General features: G+C 38.1%; 1 protein-coding gene across 4 annotated transcripts in view; it reads left to right on the forward strand.

The window, feature by feature from the left end:
• Positions 1-22031, forward strand: part of CDK14 (cyclin dependent kinase 14) — a 342320-nt gene that overhangs the window by 214884 nt on the left and 105405 nt on the right. For 3 of the 4 annotated variants that reach the window (XM_050971254.1, XM_050971252.1, XM_009085938.4), the window contains one exon: positions 6130-6178. In XM_050971254.1, coding sequence (XP_050827211.1) covers positions 6130-6178 — 49 coding nt within the window. Of the gene's footprint in view, positions 1-6129; positions 6179-7060; positions 7460-22031 lie in introns of those variants that run through there. The other variant, XM_050971253.1, reaches the window with a different exon arrangement.

Genomic DNA, 22031 nt, shown 5'->3' on the forward strand with positions numbered 1-22031 from the left:
ACATTTTGTTACCTTCTTGTTTACATCTGCATTGACACCAGGGAATGTTCCCAGGCAATGTGGGAGCCTCTGCTGTGAGACTGCCAGAGCAGCCTCTGGTATGCCTTTACCTCATGACAATTAGCACTTACAAATAATCAATTCCTGGGCATTAGGCAGCTTCCTTAGGGTTAAGAAGTTAGTGTGGACCAGGGGCTGTTCCCTGTGAGAAATCCCCATCTCCTGTGTTGGAGGATGGAAGAGGGAGGTGCTGCAGCAATGCTACAGGACAATGATGGTGCCTTGGCCAAACAGTCTCAAACTCATTTAAATTACTGGTATGGATGTAGTCTTCAAGAATTTGAGTACTTGAAGAAAGAACTAGTTGTAAAGGAAAATTAATTTTGAATTCCTCCCCATCTTTTGCCAAAACAAAACTGTATTATTTAGTGTTTCTTCAATCTGTGGTATCCACAACCCAAGGGAAGCAGAGTTGTCAGTGTTTTCCCCATTCTTTAAAAAAAATACATTGAGCTGAAAAGTTAAAGTGACTTATTATGTATGCAGGGGAGGCAAGGTGAGCTCTGCTAAAAGGTAGAACCATTTAATGTAGGACTCCAGTGCTTCAGACAATGATGGGTATTAAAATTACATTTTCTATTCATGCTCAGGAGGGAATCTAGAAAACAACAGCTATTCTTCCTCTTTACACAAAGTGTGCTCATCTAAAGCAAAAGGAAGTGAGAAGAGGAGATGGGGTGGAGGGGAGGGAGCTGTAATTTTTCTCAAGATGTTTGCCATACAAAACTCCAAAATCTAGCTCATGTATTTGGTAAAACTCTGGTTATAATTAAACTTCAGCAAAAACTCTAATTGCTGCAAATATGACAGTACTTGAAAATTTTCTTTTCAATATGGATGCTTGTTTTTATATCTTTAGCTAATGTAATTTGAATAATTTTAGCACTGAATCTTTACTAAAAATGGTATATGTCTTATATATCACAATACAGTGTTAGTCACGTTAGACATTTAAATTAAATGTGAAGAAAACCCTTTCAAAGAAAGAATGAATTAGACTTTTCAAAATATTAATTATGGTGATGTTTAAATATTTGCATTTAAGCTAATCACATTTGGTTTTAAATAGAGAAGAACATTAATCAAGGAATGCATATTAGCCATCATGTTTTGATTAGCAACATAAAAAATGCCTTGAAGTCAAACTGCATTTTAAGTTCTTTGGTTTAGTCTAGAAGCTGATTATCAGTACTGTTAAAAAGAAGCTAAAAATCAAAATGTAGTCTGCCTCTAATTCCTTCTGTAGATTTTCTTGTCTATCTCAGGTCCTTTCAAAGCAAACGTGGCAAAGGTATAACAGTTAATGTGTTTTTCTGACTGATAAAAGAGGCAAAAACCCTCATCTTGTTTTATCTTCCTTAAAATGCAAGTGCTTATTTTTTCAATTCTCACAGCAGACCAGTAGTGCTGCAGTGGTCTGCTAATAAGCTCACTAGTGAGTTCTGCTGAAACTGGCTTCTGTTTGAACCTGCCCTTGATGCAGGGCTGTCAGATGGAGTGTGTTTATCAGGCAGATAATGATGTTTGCAGTGCAGAACATGTAGGTTGTGGGCACACAAGTGAGTATGCACATATAACAGGGTTGCTGTAGGGTGGTTGTCTAAAGGAAATAAGAATAGAAAGAAAGAGAGAAAGACAGATCACTTATTACTGCTCAGTGTAATGGATGGGCTTTCTGGCCAGGCTTTTTTTTTTTTTTTCCTAGACCTTCAAACTGGCCAGAATTTGGAAGCTGTTGTTTTAAAAAACACTTTTTTTTTTTTGATGCATCAAGTTTGTCAAATTAACTAGCCCAAGAAATTCCCTCTCTCTCTTCCTCAGGTTGCTCACTTCTGCTTCCATTTTGCAGTTGTTACTCCAATAGCCTCCTGGTGCTGTGTTTGTGGGGCACAGTCCCAAAAATTTCCTTGGCAAAGGAGGCATGGAGTAAGCAAGGTGTGGAGCAAAGGGCAGCTCAGATCCTTGTGCTGCCAGAAGAAAGTTTGTGTAGCTGCCCCCCTCTCAGGTTGTGTGCAATGCCCAGCAGAACAGTGAGTCTTGGTTCTCAGGCTGTGGGAGGGCCATGCCAGCCTAGTCCTTTTGGATACTCTTGGGACATCGTGAGAGTAAAAATTATGCTACCTTTTTCCAGTAACAAATAGGAATACTCTATGTTAGCTCTTATTTATATATTCCTATACAGGCATCTCTTTACACTACATTTAATTGTGATGTGCCACTTTGAAGAAGCAAATAGTAAACCCTCTAAGGTGCTGTGCAATTTAAACTAAACTAAAAATCTTTTCCTTCTTTTTGTTTCACATAAGCAAAAATTTACCTTTTGCTAGGTGGAATACAGCACCCTTGTGAAAAGCCAGCTCTGTAACAGTGAGACATAGCTGGCAGTGAGGATGATGACTGCCTATTTGGGATTAAAATGCTGAGCATCAAATTTTGTTCCCTGAATTTGTTCCCAAAAGATTGGCAAATTTGAAGTGTTTGCGTAAAGGAAATTAAAATCACAATTTTTACTTTAAATTTCAGATGTGCCTATTGTGCTGGCCTTCCAGAGTTTTTATTAAAAAACCCCACAGTAAATAATAGTAACGTAAAAATATTTGAACTCCAGTATATATGCCTACAATTTGAACTGTAAAAATTCAGAATACATCTGAGATCAAATCCTGATCTGTAAACATACAGTTTGTCATGTTTCTTTAATGTCAGCCTGATGAGAGTGAGCAGCTGCCTCAGCAAGATGCACCTTGTGTTCCTGAGAATGGTGTGCATGTGCTGGAGGATGGCATGGGTGACCATGTCAGTGTCTGCATGAAGTTTTCACATGTGCATGTTTGCTTTTCAGTTCTGAGGGAGAGGTGTTTTTTGCTACACAGGGTTTCCTCCACAAGGCTGGATTGAGATTGTGAGTGCCACTACTGTTGCCTATCAGTATATCAGACAAAGATTTCTTTTGTGGGGGAGCATTCATGGTAATTCTGCAGAATTCCCAGTCTCATATACACACTTTTACTACTGTTCTTTATGGACATATCAGTGGTAGCTTCTGAAAAAACAAATATCAAAGCTATATGCTTGAAAGTATCATAGAATGTAATTTTGTGCAGTCAGATATGTATAGTAATATACATAGTAATTTTATAGTATTTTTGTGTCACAGGCAGATATGTATAGCTTTAGATTTGGTTTTATTGCATCCAGGGAGCAGTAAAGGACTGAGGCATTCAAACAGGTGTGTGGGAGTTGTTCACTCTGAAAAGTGACTCAGAAGCAAACTTGGGGATGTAATTGTGAGAGTGAATTCTGGTTCTGTGATAAAATTCAGCACAAGCAAGAGATGCTAAGATAAAAATTGTGAAATTGTTCAGGGCTTGAAAAACTGCACCATGGTGGAGGAGCTCAAGGACAAGATTATTGTAGCTTCTCTGTTCTGGCAACTCTGAAACCAAAATTAGCTGGTTTCACTGTTTTTTTAATTCTCTAATGGATGAATTCAGAAAAATACTATGAGCTGGCATGTACATGGAGCTGGGCTTAATTAACACAATAGTTCCATCTAATTATCATCTCCATGAAAGTTAGTAAGACACTGGTTGGAGCCATAACCACAAAATTATGTAGAAAAATGTGAGCTGTTATTTTATCAATGTGTGGCTCCTTTCTGTCTAAAGCATGTGAAGAAAGCAGCCTCTAATCTGCTTGAGCAGAGAGGAAAGAGCTGATACCAATAGTTAGGAGAAGAATGGTTTGCAGTCACAGCATATTTAATGCAGTTTGAAATTAAGGACTATGGACTAAACCTTTGCCTCTCCACAGACAGGGTTTTGCTCTCTCCTTGTCTTCCCCTCCAGTTTTCCCTCTTCCTGCCTGATAAATATGTAAGGTACTTACTTGAAAAGGTGTTTGGACTGGAACTGTAGGCAGCAAAGGAAGATCCCTTTGAGAAGTTTGTTTTGCTCATGTGTGTCCCTTATAGAATTTACATAACTGGTTCCAGTGTATAATTTTTTCAGTAAAAATTTCTCTGGCAGAGCAAGAGTTTTCCAGGTTTTTTTGCAGAACTCGAGCAGATCTTTGGGCGTTAAAGCCTCAAGGCAATTTGGCCAAGTGGTTAACTCTGGGACTTTCCTCCCACAGTAAAAACAGCTAAAATTGATTAAAATAAACACCAGATACACTGGTCAAGAAAATATGCTGTACATGATACTTCTCAAATGTTTTAAGTGGATGTAGCTCTGTTGAAGTCAGTGTTGCTGTGCCAGTTTGAACCAGCCCATTATCTGACCAAAACATATTGCAGAATGACAGATAAGATCAAAATCTGTTTCTCTCTAGGTCCAGGTTACCTTTTCAGCACTGCTTCAAGTCAGTTCAATTCTCTTTCCACACAGATTTTTCTGCAGCGAAACAGATTAATGTGCAAATTTGCAGTTTAGTAGCTGAACTCCCATGTGTATCTCAGACTTATTACACAGCACTGTCTAGCTGCATTGTATTTTTCAGTCCCTTGTCATAAATGAATTAACAGTGTTATGGTTGGACAATTTACTTAATATAGAAAGTCTTTTTTTTTTTTTCCAAATTTTATACGTATCTGTTTCCATATATATCTTAATTACTATTTGCAAACTAAAATTGAAGGGTTATAGTCATGTAACTTCCAGTTTCCAGAACACTTGTCACACATATCTAAAAGTGATTTTATCTCTTTAACTGCATCAGTATGGTTAAAGCAACAAAACCTGTGAATGTGGTCTGCAGACACCATTTGCAGGTCTGCTGATTATCAGTAGATTCCAAGATTGAATTCAATGAGATTTGAAGCTTCTGCATTTGGTTTTTTAGTTAAAGGGGCAAAAAACCTAAAAAAATAGGTATAACAAAGAAAATCAAGGCATCCACATTGATGCGAGGAATTTGCTTCTGCCTTGGTTTTGGCATCTTTAGAACTGACTGTGTATGAAATGTACAAGACAACTTTAGAAATGATACAAGTAAGTATACAAATACAGGAATTTGAACACAACTCCTTTGGAGTTACTTTTACAGCTGTTTTTCACAGTAAGATGCATGCGTACCTGTGTGCATATATATATATAAAAAAAAAAAAACTATTGCAGCTGCACAGTGGGTCTGTTAAGTGTCAGGCACATGGGTGGAGAGGAAGCAAACTTTTTGTTTGTTTTTTAAGATTTTAAGGAGTATTTTGTGAGTTTAGAACTTCTACACAGCAACTAAGGCAACCACATTAGGGTAGCTGGCCAGGGTGAGTACCAGTCTACAGGGCAGGATTTCTGTGCACCTAGTCTCCATGGAAAATGTTGCTCTGTTCTCCAGCTGAACTTGTTTTTTGCTGCCTGAGAAGCACTTAGCTCCTGTTCAAGAGGCTAACAAAGGACTGACCCTTCATTTCTGCAGCAGCTTACACTGCATCTTCCTTTTTCAGCTAGAGTCCTACTGCAGAGCAAGCATCTTCTTGGGGATGAGTGGGAAAATACTTCTAGCTGAACTGAAGAACTTAACGTTGGAGTAAATAAGCTGTCATTGTACTTGTTACTTCTGCTCATTATTTAGATGTGTTCTTTAGAAAATAAACTCTTATGTGTCCACCAGGTTCTGTGTGCCCCTGTGTGTCACAGAGACCCACAGTTACTCATCCTGAGAAGCATAAAAATATGACAGTGAGGCTCTAGAGAAGGGAATTTGTCATGAAGAAAAAAAATACTAAAGTTCAGGCTTCTTTTTTTCCCATAGCAGGCAAAAACTACTTTAGAAATAATTGTAAAACTTTCCATTTCTGGTGATGCCACAGTAAATGAGCTTTATGGTGGTTTGGTTTGATTTGGTTTAACATGTTGGGGGCCTTTTTGGTTTTGGTGTTTTGTTTTGGCATTTCTTCTCCTCTTTTGTATGGCAATTGTTCATAGGTTAGTTTTCTTTCCTTGTCTTGGGACTTGAGCTGCAGAAGATACATAAAAACTATGAAATTATGAAAATTGACAGTAAATAAATATTTTTTTAAAATAAATCCTGGGTTTAATGAAGTAATTGAATATACCCTTTTTCTTACAGAACGGTTTACACAGTATGGCCCTAAAAACCTTAGACAAGCATGGAATAAGTAAGTATATTTTAATTGCACTTTGGACTCTTCAAGGGTAGACTGAAGTTATCATATCTAACTTAGATATGGTTCTTTTCTTTTCAAATCAGCCATATTTGAATTGCCAGTTTCTTGTACATAGCAAGGAACTGCATAGGAAAGTATTTTCTTCTTGGGGGTGTTGGCAAGTATATTGAGCTCATGGAGAAATACTGTGTTATTGCTTTGGGCCATCAGTTTTGAATCTTGTTTTCTCTGTTCATCTATAAAAATTTGGAAAATTTTAAATAATGTGTTTTTAATCCACTTTTGAGTGTTGTTTCCACGTGATCATCCCCTGTTGCCAGGTCCATCTGGTCATTGCTGTGAGCTGCTGACCATACTGTTGTAATCTTAATTATGAATGAAAAAAGTCAGTGTAAATTCACCACAGATGGACCTTTTCCTTTCAATGTTTCCTGAATTTGGTCACATTTCCATCATATGGACATTGGTATAAAGGTATCATGCTCAAAGTCCAGAAAGATTACCTGGTGAGCATTCAGATTGAAGACCACACTGCTGGCATTATTCTAAATAATCAACAGTGTAAAATTTGCTAAAAGATTTCTTAGCACATGTAGAATCTTTGTAGACAGGATATTTGAACTGCACTGTCTTCAGCAATTAATAGTTTTTCTATTTTGAGGAAAGCTTACAGAGTTTGAATTGGGTGATTTCAGCTATGTCAACAACTTGTCTTGCCAGAAAACCTGTTCAAATTTTTCTCCACTCTCTTTTGACCAAATGTTTTGCAGCAAGGCTAAGCCTTTGCTGTACCAGCATTTCTGTTTTCTTTCTGGGACTAATTCAAAATTTTATTTTTGCTACTAACTGGCTGTCTTGTTGGTAATTTACCAGGGAGTTCAAGAGATTAATCAGCAGGAGACTGTAACATCTCCAAGTTCACCACTGAAACTGAAGATACAAAATGTTTTGGTGAAGAAGCTTCCTTATTGTAAAAGGAAAAAAAGTTTATTAATAGAGTAGAAATCCAAATGCATTTTCAATCTCCTTATTTATCAGCAATGAAATGTGTCCACAACTGCAAAATCCATACCATGGTCACTTTTCCAAAATGTGATTAAGTTTATATTCACTTTGCCATTCTATTAATTTTTTTTCTCTATCTGCTCCTTCCCAAACCCATTTGGTCCAGTGTTTTCATTTTAAAAAACAAACAAACCAAAACAAAAACCAACCAACCAACCAACAACAACAACAAAAAAAAACCCCACAAAAAAACCCCCCACCCCACCTTTTGAAATTGTGTTGACAATTGAAGGAGGAAGAATCTCTTAATATAGCAGGGTTGTTTTTAAAAACTTTTGGTATTAGTTTTTGAATGTAATACCATCAGTGTTTGTCCTTTGAGTCAAAACCTGTACTTCTGTAGGGCCAGGCATCTTCCATGGCCCTGTGGCTCACTTTGCAGTACTACTGGGTCCTCCTTGGTTAGCAGGAACTCCCCAGTTCCTGCAATGAGAAATAAAGCTGGCACTGAAACCAGTTCAGGCCTCCACAAAGGTTAAGTGTCAGTAACCTGCATTAATTGATTTTCAATAGTCTACAGAAAAGTTCCTGGCTTGTCCAGTTCAATCTTGGACCTTAATTTGGTGACTTTCGTGGACAAGGCCATCTCCTGTTTACTGCAGAGGGAACAACAGAAAGATGAACTCATATTTGGCTTTTGTAAATATCTCAGACCATTTTGCCAGTTGTAATCCTTGCAGTCATCTTAAAATGATTGACTGTGCCTCAATCTTACTGCTTGGAATACAATTCAATTTCCTGAAAGTCACAGCTTTCCTTTTAAAAATTAAATCACTATAATGGCCTGTATCCCATCCTATTACAATCAAAAAAACTGCAAGTTGCTTTTTTCTTTAAAAGTAGCTAATGAAATCCAAAAGCTTGGAAGAAGCAATTATATTGCAACACAGGCAATTAGATCTGGATTGGGAAAGAAGGACAAGGAAACTAATATTGATTTGAATGTGTTTGCTTGGAGGCATATATTTGCCTAAGTAATGTGAATGGATACTGGCATGCCATTCCATCCATCCTGCAGGCCTGGACTGAAGTCTGTCTTTTTTCTGTATTCTAACAGCAGTTAGACTATTAAAATACAGCAGTTATGTAGTAATAAGTACAATCATTGCTTTGAATTTGAAAAGTTGCTCTCTTATATTTCCTTCAAGACTACTGCATGAAATTTCTCTTTTCATAAAATACCACAAAAAAGAACAAAACCCAGTTTGCTTAAACAGCTTCAGTCTCTGAGATTTCATAATTGACACAAGTTCTGATCACATCACAAGCTGACTCAAATAAGACCAGAGCTTTTTAAATTCTATGAAACCTCTTTAAAAATATTTATACATTTTCAATGCTCTCTGCATAAAGGATTTGCAATTGTTCAGCATAAATGAAGGGATTGAAAGCAATGACAATGCATACAGTTCAGTGCTTCATTTGGGTATTTCTACTATAATAGGAAATACTCAGTGCCTCAAAATTATGTGTCATTTACATTTAAAATGTGAAGGGCTTTCTCTTTTTCCAGTGTAAATCTTTATCTGTGTGCTGTATTAGAGGGCTGCTTGCTTGCACAGCTGTAGTTAAGGATGTATAAACATTTCCGTTAGAGACATCATATTCCCAAGGGTTTGTAATCCAGCTGTAAAACTGAACACATGGATAGACTGATTCATTCCAGAAATTTTCTTTCTTTCTTATCACGTTTCAAAAGCAGCAGTCTCCAGTCTTGTATTAAAAAACCTTTTTAACTTCCTCATTTAATTTGTGGAAGATTTTTGGCGACACAAAATATGTCACGTACATAATTATTTTCAGGGCAATGAACTTGAGACCTAAAATGGGGATAAAAACAATACAGCCTTTTGTTTTTATATATGCATTGGTTTTGGTACAGATTTCCTTCCTCTCAACATTGTAGTAGCCTTGAAAGATACACCTTAAAGAGCAATGTTTATGGTCTTGTAAGGATTTACATTTATGCTTGAACTTCTATTGATGCAAAGTCCCATTGCTGCACTTTACAGGGGAGGAATTGCAATGCAAAAAAAAAAAAAAAAAAAAGAATTGTCACATAGAAACTGTACAGCAGTGACATTGAACTTCATGCTCCTGGACTGGAAGAGAACAGTTTTAGTTTTTCTAAACACAATGAAGTTCCACTACCTCCTGTTTCATCCTCCAAGCACAGGCTGAACCTTGATCTTGTTTATATATATGCTTTGAGGTCATGGCATGTAAGGGTGGGAATATGGGTTTAGAAGCCTTCAAAGAGGCTTTTACCTCAAAATGTACATTTTAATTCAATTTATGTAAGGGGAGTTTAGTAGGAGGAAGAATAACACTCTTCCAGTATCCACAGAGCCAGCTTCATGTCTGTAAGGCTAAAGGAAGAGAGTCAAAAACCTCCAACCCCAAACCCTCCCAAAATCACACACAGTAGTTTGAGGGCAAAATAATTGCACCTGACCAACACCAGCTTCTACATGATTTTAAAGGCAGAGCAAGATGACGGAAAGATACTGGACACAAGTCAATTGCTGTTTAATTTCTGGTTTAACTGGAAATTATTCAAAATCCTGGAATTTAACAGCAATGACAAAGTGAAACCTAGCAGGATCATTATATAAGTCAGATCCCTTAAATTCTTAAAATAGAATTGGTTAATATTAGAGGCTACTTTTGGGAAGTTTTTGAAGCAAAAAATGTAACTTTCACTTACAGTAAATTAAGTTCTTTGGAGACTTTAACACTGAATTTCTTTACTGGTTGTCTAACTACTTAAAGAATGCAGAGGGAGTATTTACTAGATAAGATGGAAACTATACATTTTGTGGTAATGCTTATAAAGTTAAGGAACAAAATTGCATCGATGTTTGCATCTATCTAGTACGAAGCTTCACCTCCAAAGCATGACATAACATACTGTGGAATGTAATTATAAAATACTGGCCTGAAAAGAACTAAGATGTGGTAATCTGATCTTCCTATAGAGTTCACAATTATATTTCCACTTTTTTTCCTGAACTTTTCTGTTCAATTATCTCTACACAATAAAAACCAAGAACAGCTCTGCCTCCAGAATGCAACGCAACCTCTTTCAGTTTGCAAAAGCTTCTCCACAATAATAAACCCTTACAGAAGAATAACAAAAGAGAACTAATTATCCTTGTGTATATTTGGTAGGATATGAAAAGCTTTTTCAGATCCTTCTGCCATAATGAATTGTATTGTGAGAAATTAGGTTGGAAAGAAAAGGTGCAGTTGAAAACAAATGCTGCTCTGCATAAATAGGACTAGTACTTTGTAATTCCCCAACATGGCTTATTTATTATATAAATAACACTTTATTCTCACAGCCAGTCCCACTGCTGAGGATTTCTTTCTTTAACAAGATGGCCTCTGTACTTGAGGCCTCCCTTTCTGAGGCCAGGGTGTTTAAAAGTTGCATTCCAGGATGGACTGGCTTATTTTGGGACTGTCATTCAGTGAAAACTTCCTGAAGAAAGCAAAGGGAGTGAATAGAGACAAGCCCATGTAGATGGAGTCTGTATTTTGTTTCAAGCATGGCTTCAAGAAATTGGTTAAAGCTGAAACTTGGGAAGCATTTTTGGCTTGGGATTCTGTTGTTTGGGTTTTTATGAAAATCTTTGCCTTAGCTGGGTTTTGATCAAAGAAAAAGCACTCTTCTAATTGTCACTTGTATCTCCTCACCTCCTGTCCCTTCACCAGCATTGCTCATTGTAACATAGTCCGAGTACCACTGAAGATACTCAAGCTCTCCAGCACAACAGAAACAAAAAGCTTTGGTGTTGTGGCTGCAGAAACCTTTCTGATGGATAAACCCAAAAGCAATAAAGATTTCAGGCAGTACCGAGCAGAGGTGGGCTGGCTGTGTGCTCTGTGTGCTGGGGCCAGGAGGAGCCACGGATCACGCTGGGGCAGCAGCGCTGAGTACTGGAGACAAGATGAAAATATTTTTTGGAAGTATTTGTAAATAGGTGTATAAACAAACCTGCCTCTGCCTCCTGAAGGTTTGCAGCGATACTGCTGCGCTGGAAATAAAACGCATTTTGCATTTTCGGGTTTTTTCTCCTACTTCCCAAGAACAGGCGGTTGCCCGGGGCGGGGTGGGGGGGTGTGGGGAGTCATGTCGCGACATGCCCCGCGATGGAAGGCGCGGTCCCGCGGCCCCCGCCCGCCCCTCCACCGCGCCGCTCCCGCGGCTGCAGTGCCGCGCTGCCCGCGCCAGGGGGCGCCCGCAGCCCAGCAGCGCCTTTTGTTGTTTATTTCTCTGCTTAGCGGGCCTTATTAATTCATTACCATTGCAATGGTAAAATTAATTTTTATTAATTAGAAATTAATTTTTATTAATTAGAAATTAATTTTTATTAATTAGAAATTAATTTCGGGGTGGTGGAGGCTGCTCGTTTCCACATGAGCGCCTTTCCCTGCGCCACTAGCGCTGTTTTGTGTGCGCGCAGCTCCGCGCAGGGCTGAGCCCCCGCGCCGCGGGGATTGCCAGCTCGGGGTGCGGAATGGCGGGATGCTGATTGAAGCCAAGCGCTGAGAAACATCTCCGCAGTTTCCCCACTTATCCTTTCGCCAAGCTGAAAAATCCTTCCTGATTTATATTCCAATCTTTCTTTCAAATTGGAGCAACCGCAAGGTGCTATAACGTTATACCTTTGCAAACCTAGGGGGAAGACTGGTCCTAACACACCTCATTGATACCATGTTTATCCTGACAGTCAATTTATTCTTGCTTTATTCTACATCCCCCCTCTTTTGTGTTGCTAAGCTCTAGGTTTTGTTTTACATCCTCTTGTCCCAGTTAAAAATACTTATAAGCCTCCTGAACTGGACCACAAAAGCTTTTGTCATTTTTGTTTCAGAGTACTAATAACTCTATGCTGCTTCATTGCTAAAGTTGCATAGTTACTGCCCTGTACCTTTTCCCATCCATGACAGCACTGAAGATACAGCCCCAACGTACGTGGATGTTCCTTGCTGTTTTCTGCAACATTTAATTCAGTATCTGGCCTTGGAATAGAGTTTGTTGGCATTGTTAACTCTGGACCTATCCATATTTGGGGTTATTTTTCTGTGGAAATAATTGTCTGTAGTGTTCTATGCTCTGTCTTGTTTTTAGATTTTCTGCCCACATGTCTCATTACTGTTAGTTTCTTTGTACTAATGTCTTTGTCTTTTGAGGTTATTTCAGCCTTTAGCATCATCTAAGAGTTGATTCAGTATGCAGGCTATCCCTTAGACCAGGTCATTAATAAAGATGTTAAATAAAACTGTGACTAACGCTAATCCCTCTGGCACACAGCTGGACACTTCCCTTCCAACTCAGCACATTGCCACTCATCATTACCCTTTGCTTATGGTCTGGCAGCCAGTTTTCAGTGTTTGAGATGGTGTATCACATCCCTGGTCTTTGGAGTCCGTCCACAGAGCAAGGTTTTTTAATAGAAATTGCATCAAACATTGTCTTTTGTTGTTTTGTTCCACCAATTATTAAGTCCACTTTTAAAAAAAAATAATTTATATGATGTTTTATTCATTAGTCACCTCTTCTTTTGATTGCCATTTTGTCTCATTTCTTCTGAAGTCTAATTTTTTGTCCATATTGTCTTTTGTTTCTGTTGTCTGTACTTTCCTTCTATATTGTGTGTCAGTGTCCAACAAATATTTGCCAAGCTTCTCTTATTTGAGAACCAGAAAGGAAGTATGGGCATATATTTGTATTTTTTTAAGTCTAGTCCCATACTTTAGAATGCAGAGCAAAATTAGATAATGTTACAGTAGCATATCTACAGTAATAAACCTATGAAGAGAAATGAGGAAAGAGAACTGGCTATTCTTGTGGAGAATTCCTGGAAAGACTTTTAAAGGATGCCTTACATTTGTTTGCTATCCTCTCTAATTCCTTAAGAATTCCTTTGGATATTGAGACGTATATCAGACAGACATGTTTATTTGGTGTTTCTAGGTATGATTTTTTTTCAATGTATGTTCTTCATTAGTGGTTTTGAGTACTTTCTGATAAGCTCTTCAGATGTTTCCAGTTGTTCTTTCTCCTTGCATTTCTACATGCCAATGTTTTATTAATTTCTCAGAATTATGTTTTTGGTAGTCTGTTACTCATATGCTGCCATGGTGCCTGTGTTCATTTCTTGGTTTGAAGTCTAATACTTTCTGATCAGAGGCACCAGGCATCCTTATATCCTCACATTCTGAATTCTACCCTCTTGCTTGAGTTCTGTGCTGTTGCCTTATCTGCTGGAATCTCTCTTCTCCAGATAATGACATTGCTGACCAAATTGAGTCTCTGAGATATGTTTCAAAAATATTTGTGTAAGGAATTAAAGACATACTCTGAAGGTAGTCATATAAATAAAGTAGACATTGCTGCTGGCTCTCTCATTATTTGCATGTAGCCATTAAAGGCAAGATTTTTCCAAAAGGGGAGTGAAAATGATAGGCAACTTGAGAACTGGGTTGGCATTCAAAAGTGCTTAGTGCTAAGCAACTGCTCTTGGATTATGTGGCTTGATATTATCCTCTGCTGTTTGTTCTGTATTACAGATAATTTTTCTTTAACTGAACAGTTCCTTTGATTCTCATCTTAGGGTCTCAGAAACATAGGTAATTTTGAGAGATGATGCAGACAGGCAGTAAGTATAAAAATATGAATAATGTTCCTGGGTTTTGTCACCCCTGCAGATGGTTTAAGCCAGTCTCAGAACTCATGCTGTTCATCTCTGTTGCCAGCCAGAGACTTATGACAATAGTTAAGATTTCTGCAGTGATATAAACATCATAAACTATCTTTGCCTTAGGCAAATACTGACTTCTATGAGGATTTCATGTAGGGGTTTTAGTGATATTTTGGCCACCACATTTTCCATGGCAAGATCACCAGTATTCGGGTATTGCCATTGATGAACATCTCCTCTGACAGTCTCTCAAGATTCATTCAAGAAAATCTTAATCACTTCCTTTCCTGCATTTTTGGGTGTGTTGTCTCATGGATCTGCCTAAAGATTTCTGACATCTTGCCTGCTATAGAGTACAGAGAAATGAGAATTTTTGCTTTTTCATGCAGGTTTTTGTGTTTGTTTTTGTTTTTTTTTTTTTTTTTTATTAGTGACAAAGAAACACAAATCATTGTAGGAGACTGGTAAGAACAGTGATTTTTCATAACTTTAAGTTATTTGCTAGCCAAACAGTTTATTACTTAGTGATTTCTTTAAATGAAATGAGCTAAGAAAGTTTTAAGCTATTGTTTGAGGATTTGTGAAAGATGCTGGCTGCAAGCAGGTGATCATGCATACATGTTCAGTGCCTGCTTGACCCATGTCAAAATGGGAAGATGGGAGACTCTCACCCTGCTGCTGCATTAAATCAGAGAGGTTAGATTATGTATCTGCAGCAGCACACTGTGAATAACGAGCCCCAGCACAGGGCTGGTGCACCTGTCATTGCTGGAGGGCAAAGAGGCAAGTGGTTCCAAAGGGAACTGACCTTTTTCTTTCAGGCACTGAGTCAATCCCATATCCTAAGGCACACATTCTGCATTAAAATTATTATAGCTCTCCTGGCATTAGGCTGAACAACACACTCTGATGAAAATCTATGGGAAAAAAACCCAAAATATGGTGTTGATGGTAGATTGTTTATTGTTTTTAATTCAGTCTTTATAGGAAATATATTCTGTACTTTTGAAAAGCATCAGTAAAGTTAAATTGTTCTCTGATAAAGATGAATTTAATTAAAGTTTAAAATAAAATTTTGAAATCTTTTGCCTGAATTAGCAGCTCACTAGATAGCAAAATATGAATGCCAATGTTTATCACTAAATGTGACTCACAAAAAGCTGGCATCCTTTTAAATTCTGTAATACAGAGAATATCCACTGGCTGCTACCTCAGCTGAATTTCTATCCCTAAGATCTGATTTACAAATAGACAACTTTCTGTTAAATTATTCACATCTCATAATAATTGATGTAACAGAGTTGATCTTATGCTGGAGCATATTTGATCATAAATTCAATGAAAACAGCCACCATCTTTGTGATGTTTGTCCAGCTAAATCCTTCAGTGAATAAAATAATAAAGATGCCAGCTGTGTTTGTTTTATGATTGCTGCTGCAATAGGAGGCTGAAAGTACAAATGAATAAAGGACCTAATTTTTCATGTTGGATTTATAAACTCAGAATCCTACTGCGAAGAATTTAAATTGAAAAAGTAAAATTTTTACTTCTATCACGTTCTTGTAAATGTATTGTTTGCTTTTGTGTCCCTATTGTTTGGGAATACAGAATAGTTTTAAAAGATTGATACTGCTTGGATATCTGTGGCACAGATATTTGGTTATCCATGGTCTCTGGTAAGGAAATCTTGTAAAAGTAGGTTAAATTTATTCTTTTCACTCCTTCATCATTGCATGTTGAGAATGGACCATCACTTTTGCATTGCCTTCTTTGGTTAGATTTTATGGCAGTTTTAAAGTTCTATTTATTACTGTATACTGTCAGTGTGCCCCAAACTAATTTCAGCACCCTGACATTAAAAAATCATGCTCTGGATTATTATAGGCCTTCCTTCAGCATTATGACTTTTGCAGAATACTGTTACATTCCTTTTATTTCTTTCATATTTGATCCTTACAGTGCCCTTGAGTCAAGCTTTATTCAGCAACCACGAGGGCATGAATTTTCCTGAGATGTTGACACATAGTGTTTGGTGAATATCATTTTTCTGTCAGCTACAGCCCACGTCTGTACTGCAAACTAAAGCAGAGCCAGGGACTATCTGCTGGCCCCGAGGCCATGTGACAGACCTTGGCTACAGCTGTGCTAAGTAACACTTGGGCATGCATCCCCTGTGGGCTTTCTGTGGTCCCCATGCAGCTGCAGGTGCAGTGATTATTTTGGGGTAGTTCAGGTTTTTAAATCAAAATTTCCAGAGTAAAGTTAACACACATGTTGCAGACTGTAGGAATTGTGTGTTCTGGTGTAACACATGGCATACCTTGCTTGTAGGAGCACAGAAGGTGCTGCATTCTGGGAATGGTCCCTGGCATAGGCTGTTCCCTGGGTTGTGTCCAGGAGTGAGTTTGGAGCATGCTGCTGACATGGGCAAAATGATCCAGGGGCAATGTGGACACCCAGTAGCTGAGCAGTCGGGCTCTTTGACTACCCTGTGAATTCAATTCAGCAATAAGGCTTCAGCGGAGAGATTCCTACTGTTCCCTGTGCACACCTGAGAATATTCCTGGTGAAGCTCTCTGCTCACACTGTTCTGCTGGGATTCTTTGTCACTTAGGCCTAAAGTCTTAGGAAAAGAAAAATGAGAAATATCCCTATCCTGTGCATCCAGAACAATATATACCTTTCACCTTTTTTTTTTCCCAGCTTTTCCAAGATACTTTCTTGTCTTCCCAACCAACTTTGTCATTCTGATCTTGATTATCATAATAGACTTCTTATGTCCTCTCTTCAACATCTTTCTTCAGCTCACATAACAAGCAACCAGTAAATTCAGGAGGTTTTTTGTGTATTGTTTAATTCTCATCCCAACACTGGCTGTTTTACTCCATCATTTTTGAGCCCCTTCTTATCCTTTCCAAAATCCTCCATAATTTTGCCTCTTCCTCTCTTTCTTCACAAAGCTCCTATTCCCTATTTTTATGTCAGTGGTCTCTTTCTCATATTTAAGCCTTCTCACGTCCCTTAGATAGTTCAGGCAGACTCAGAACTGCTGCTTTTCTTTCCGGGCTTATGATGGGCTTATGCCCAGATAGTGAATTTATCAGTTGTTTGTGGTCAACAAACAACTCCAGGCTTCTTGTTCTCAGTTTGGAATCTGCTAGGACTTGTCAGCCTCAAATATCTGCTTTTGCAAAAGCTTAATATTCATTTAACACCCTGAAATGAGACCCAGATGTTTATTTACCTACCTTCAATGGCAGCACACATGACCAGAGCTGCATGGATTCCACAATTCCATGTGTGCAATATCTTTTGAGAATCCACTTGCTTTTTTTCGTTGTTAGAAGTGGCCTGAGCTCTGCTGGCAGTCAATTTTTAGTGATAGCTGGCTCTTTGGGAAATCTGACCTTTAGTGGTCACTTTTATAGATAAAAATTTTGATTTTAGCTCTTAAATCACCTATGCTGATTTATGCCTAAATAGCAGTAACTCCCTGCTTAGCTGTCTCTCTTTCATGATACTTTGACAGGATAGGATTTGCAAAAATAGTTCAGGGTTGAGTTCTTTCCTACTGCAAGCCAATTTCTGAGTGTCAGCACCACATCTTCACACATATATAAGTACAGGCACTTAAGATCCATGTATTTCAGCAATTGGTGGCTAAAATAGATGGAGTCTGTGACTTGTTGATTCACCTCCAAGATGTTTATAGATAAAAACATAAACACATATGTTAAGTTCATGCAACATTTAGAAAGACACTTCAATACAGGTATGTGTGGATACGTAATGTTCCCCTCAAAAAAAAAAAAAAAAAAAAAAACAACAAAAACAAAAAACCAGTGCAAAATAATGTTACATTGAGTCCAAATTGAGTACTAGAGAGATCACTGTTTCCTCCTTTCATGGTGGTCCCTGCATAAGAAACTTAGGGGTTTTTTTACCCCTGTTCAAGTTCAAAGTCAATTCATACATTAACACAAGCATATTTGTCTCTTATTGAGTATTACTGCCTTTGGTGTAAGACACTGGATTTTCAGCCTGACTGCTTCTCCCTACTCAAAGAGGACCTAAAGTTCACTTTAGAAAGTTTCTGTCTGCATTAATGGAAAGAGAAAGTGGTGTGCTAAATCAGGAGAGTGGATCTGGAGGAGGAATGGTGCTTTCTACACCTCAGTGCTGGTTTGAAGGTGGTGTCCTACCCTGTGTCACCTGAACCAAGTGCCTGAGGGTCAGGGAGCTGCAGCTGGTTCTAGGTGATGCAAGTCTGTCTAAATACAGACATAATAATACCTAATTAGGTGTTCTTGACTGCATAGCTTGACTATATTGCCCATATGCCCTCATTACAGCCATTTCAGTCTCTTCCTCTCAGTATTTACTGGTCCTGCATCATTTCCCTCTCATGCCTTAGCTTAGGAGCACAGTTGCAAAAAGGCCAGGATGCTTTTACATAATTGCTCAGTCTGGTTGGGTTCAGCCAGGCAACGCATCTGCATAAAGTTAAACACATGCATGTGCCTGGGGTCTGTCTTCCTGAGCTTTCCAGGCTTGGGGCATTCTCTCTGCCTCCAAATCTCTCTCCGCCTTTAATGAGCTGTATAAATAAATACAAAGTACTCCTGTTAGTTCCACAGCCACAAAAATATATTTTATTAGCTGAGAGGCATACAGTAATAGAAAAGATCAGCCCCATGCAATGTTTTAGGCAGCAGTGGGAGGACAGGGCAAGTAGCTGCTTCCAAGTGGCTGATGGATCTGAGGCCCCAGCGAGACAGATTTGTAGGTTAACTCTGATAAATGATCTTTGGCTTCCCTGACTAAAGCAAGGTCACCCTTCTCAGGGCACTGCCTGCATGCTGCAACCTTGTAGCAAAGTCTTGTTGAAGTACTGAGCAAACAAACCAGTTCTTATTTACATTAGAATGAAATTAAAACTTCTTAAAACCAAGATGATAAAATATCAGACAAAAGGGTAGAGATTCATAGAGCAGATATAATGTTTATTTACTAGCACTTAGTTCTGTCTTTGTTTGTTCACTTTATAAAGGTAATAGGTCCAGGAAGATAGCTGGGTAAGGGAAAATATGGAAGACTTTGTTTACTTCCCTAATGGGTGCACCCAGCTGACAAATTTGAAAATCAGAGCTTTTATTTTTTTCTTTTTCTTCAGAATATCTTTTGCATGGATTTATTTGGAGAGAAGCAATTCAGGTTGTTGAGGGTGGCATGAGGAAAAACACCACAGAGCTTTGACTGCATTGTGTGCCAAAGGTTTAATTCAGCTATTTCTGTGTTGGGGGGTGGGGGCTTATTGCCTCCTTTTTTTTTATTTTATTGTTTTGTTTTGTTTTGTTTTTTGTTTTTTGCTTACGTCCAGCCAGTGAGGAAATAAATATGTGAAGAAAGAATACTATGGAATGTTAACTCCACTGCTATATTTTTCTTCCTTTTGTCATGCCCCAAGATTCTCTGAAGTTGATATAAATTCACCATGCCTTATTTTAAAAAGCATAACAGAAAGGCATTCTTCCTTTAAGAGTCAAACTGTAAAAGGTGATTTTCTTTCACTCAGTTTGGTTTAAGCCTGTAAAAAGCATTAAGTGAAAAATCTGATATATTTGTTAGGGCTTTTACTGCATTACTAACTTATATTTTCAGTTCTCACTGAAAGGTTTATAGAGAACATAAACCTTGAAGAGTTTTGTTCGGGATTAAAGTTATATTATCTCCATTTTCTGGTGAAATAATAGCTCATAAAATGATTGGGGTGTTCGTAATTATTTTTAGCTCTGTTTATTTTCCAAGATTATTCTGTTCAACTTTCTGAGGTGCACACAGACAGCCTTTAAAAAATTTTCACCTTGATCAGAAGATTCACACCCTTTAAAGAATTTCACAATAATCAAAAGGTTCTGACTAGATGTCACCACTGTGTTGTTTTTCTTCATTAATTGCACTTACAGCAAAGCTCTTCCAGTGAAACTATGAATCTGGCATATTCAGTAGTGGTCTGCTGTGGTGTAAGTAATGTACTATGTCTTCCATAATTAGTATCTTTAATACAGGGCTAATTGGGATGCTGACAGAATTAAAGTAGTTGATTGGTAGGGCCATGTAAAATCAAAAAGAAGTAATTGCTAAATTCTTTCTGGGACAAAATAGTAAGGCATGTTCTAATTAAAATTTCTTAGGAAATACTTTTTCTGGGAAATACCGGTATCTAACAGAAAGTGCTGAAAACTGTGTGAAATAACGTGAATTATTTAAGGTAGTCTTCTTTTAGTTTCATTACTTAGTTCTGATTTTAAACAGTAGCAAAACACTGTACCCAGCAGTTATGCTGCCTAGGCTATACAAGCTCAGAATGCCTAAGAATTACATTCTCAATAGCTTAGGGTATGTTATCACTGCACATACATTGTATGTTTGCTGTTTAAATAAACTCTTCTTCTCCTTAGTGTCTGCCATGTAGACTCCATACTTCTTGTTTCATTTGATGCTCCAGCATATGTTATTCTGGCAAAAAGATGATGAACATCAAATGTAAACCTTACGTTGGAAGAAACGAGTAGGAAAAATATCTGCAATATTGTCAGTGAACAGTATGAGCAATCTTCCTGCCCAAAGCTCTCAATAGTTGTGTGCTGTGTTTCTTTGGAAGGTTTCATAGCTCAGCATATTTATTCTGAGGCATCAGAGCAAGAGCTAGCCTGGGTAGCTCTCACAGAACTCAAAATACTTTTAGGTCTGTTGTACATTGACTGGTTCTCCTTCAACTTAACTTTTAAACATCAAATCAACCAAATTCACTTTTTAAAAGTGGTGTGTTCTGTAATAGTGGTAATGTTCTGCTTCCTCTATGAAGTAGACCTTCCAAGCTGGAAATCACAAGCATCATTGTTTTGAAGAAATACAGACACTAAAGCATATCAAATCTAGTGCAAAAGAGTCATGGAGAAATAGACTCATATCTAAGTTTTTGTCTCGAGTTGCATTTGGTGATGACACATAAAAATAATCAAGTTGTAATTGAGCATAATGGCTATTGTCAAAAGTGAATTGCCTTGAGAGGTTGAATCACTTCATTGTCTAGCTTAGGTGTGACCAAACTGAGTCTCTGAAGACTATCTGACTCATGAGCAGTTTAAGCTTCTTAATTCTCTGTTCTGAGTTCAGGAGCTGCCACTTGAATTTTGGTTTACCCACTGGGTCAGTAGATTCTTTTAAAAATTTACCAAGTATATGCCATTACATACCTAAGGCTAAATCTATATTAATTAAAATAGAAAACCTAGTTGTCTATATTGTTAGAACCTTCATTTGTTACATTCACCTTTTTTCCTGAAATGTTCTTTATCTTGACTGCTTTCCTACTCATGGCATCTGGGCAAGTGTCAAATGAGAATTCCTTGAGGTGGGCCGGGGCTCTTATTACCTTACTGGAATGCACTGAATGACCTTCCCTCCACAGCTTTCCAAAAGGGGCTCTGACCTCTGCTACACCAACATTAACAGCAATGTCAAGGAATCAGCACTGACAATGTTATTTTCTTCTCTATTCCATATCAGTGAATACTTATCATTGGTTGTCATGGCTTTTATTGTAATAATAAATATTTTGACCACCTTTTCATTACTTCACTGGATAAGACTTCTGATGCTGTAATATGGTAATATAATTAAAGGGGATCAAACTAATTTTTAAATTTCCAAAGAGATTGTATCATACACCACCATGGAAGTCACAGTGGACTCTGGCATGCAGTGCTGTGCAGGAGCCCAGAGCAAGGACTGGCACTGGGAGCAGTACAGCCATGTTATACATGTTAGAGCCAGTGCAGGCTTTGTTCCAGCCTAGCTCATCCCAGAGCGAGTCATTGTGCTCATGTGGCAACCTCGCTTCTATTCAGGTGCTGAGCTAGAAGTAAGTGTACAATTAAAGTGATGGCCAGGGGAGTCTGGAGATTGGATTTTCCCACCCTGCACGTGTAGAGAGCTCAGTGTGTCTGAGTCTAAACTGTTGCCAACATCTCCATTTGGGAAGAGCAGGAGGGGCATTGGGTGTT

Source organism: Serinus canaria, chromosome 2 (assembly GCF_022539315.1).
Source record: "Serinus canaria isolate serCan28SL12 chromosome 2, serCan2020, whole genome shotgun sequence".
Lineage (NCBI taxonomy): Eukaryota > Metazoa > Chordata > Aves > Passeriformes > Fringillidae > Serinus > Serinus canaria.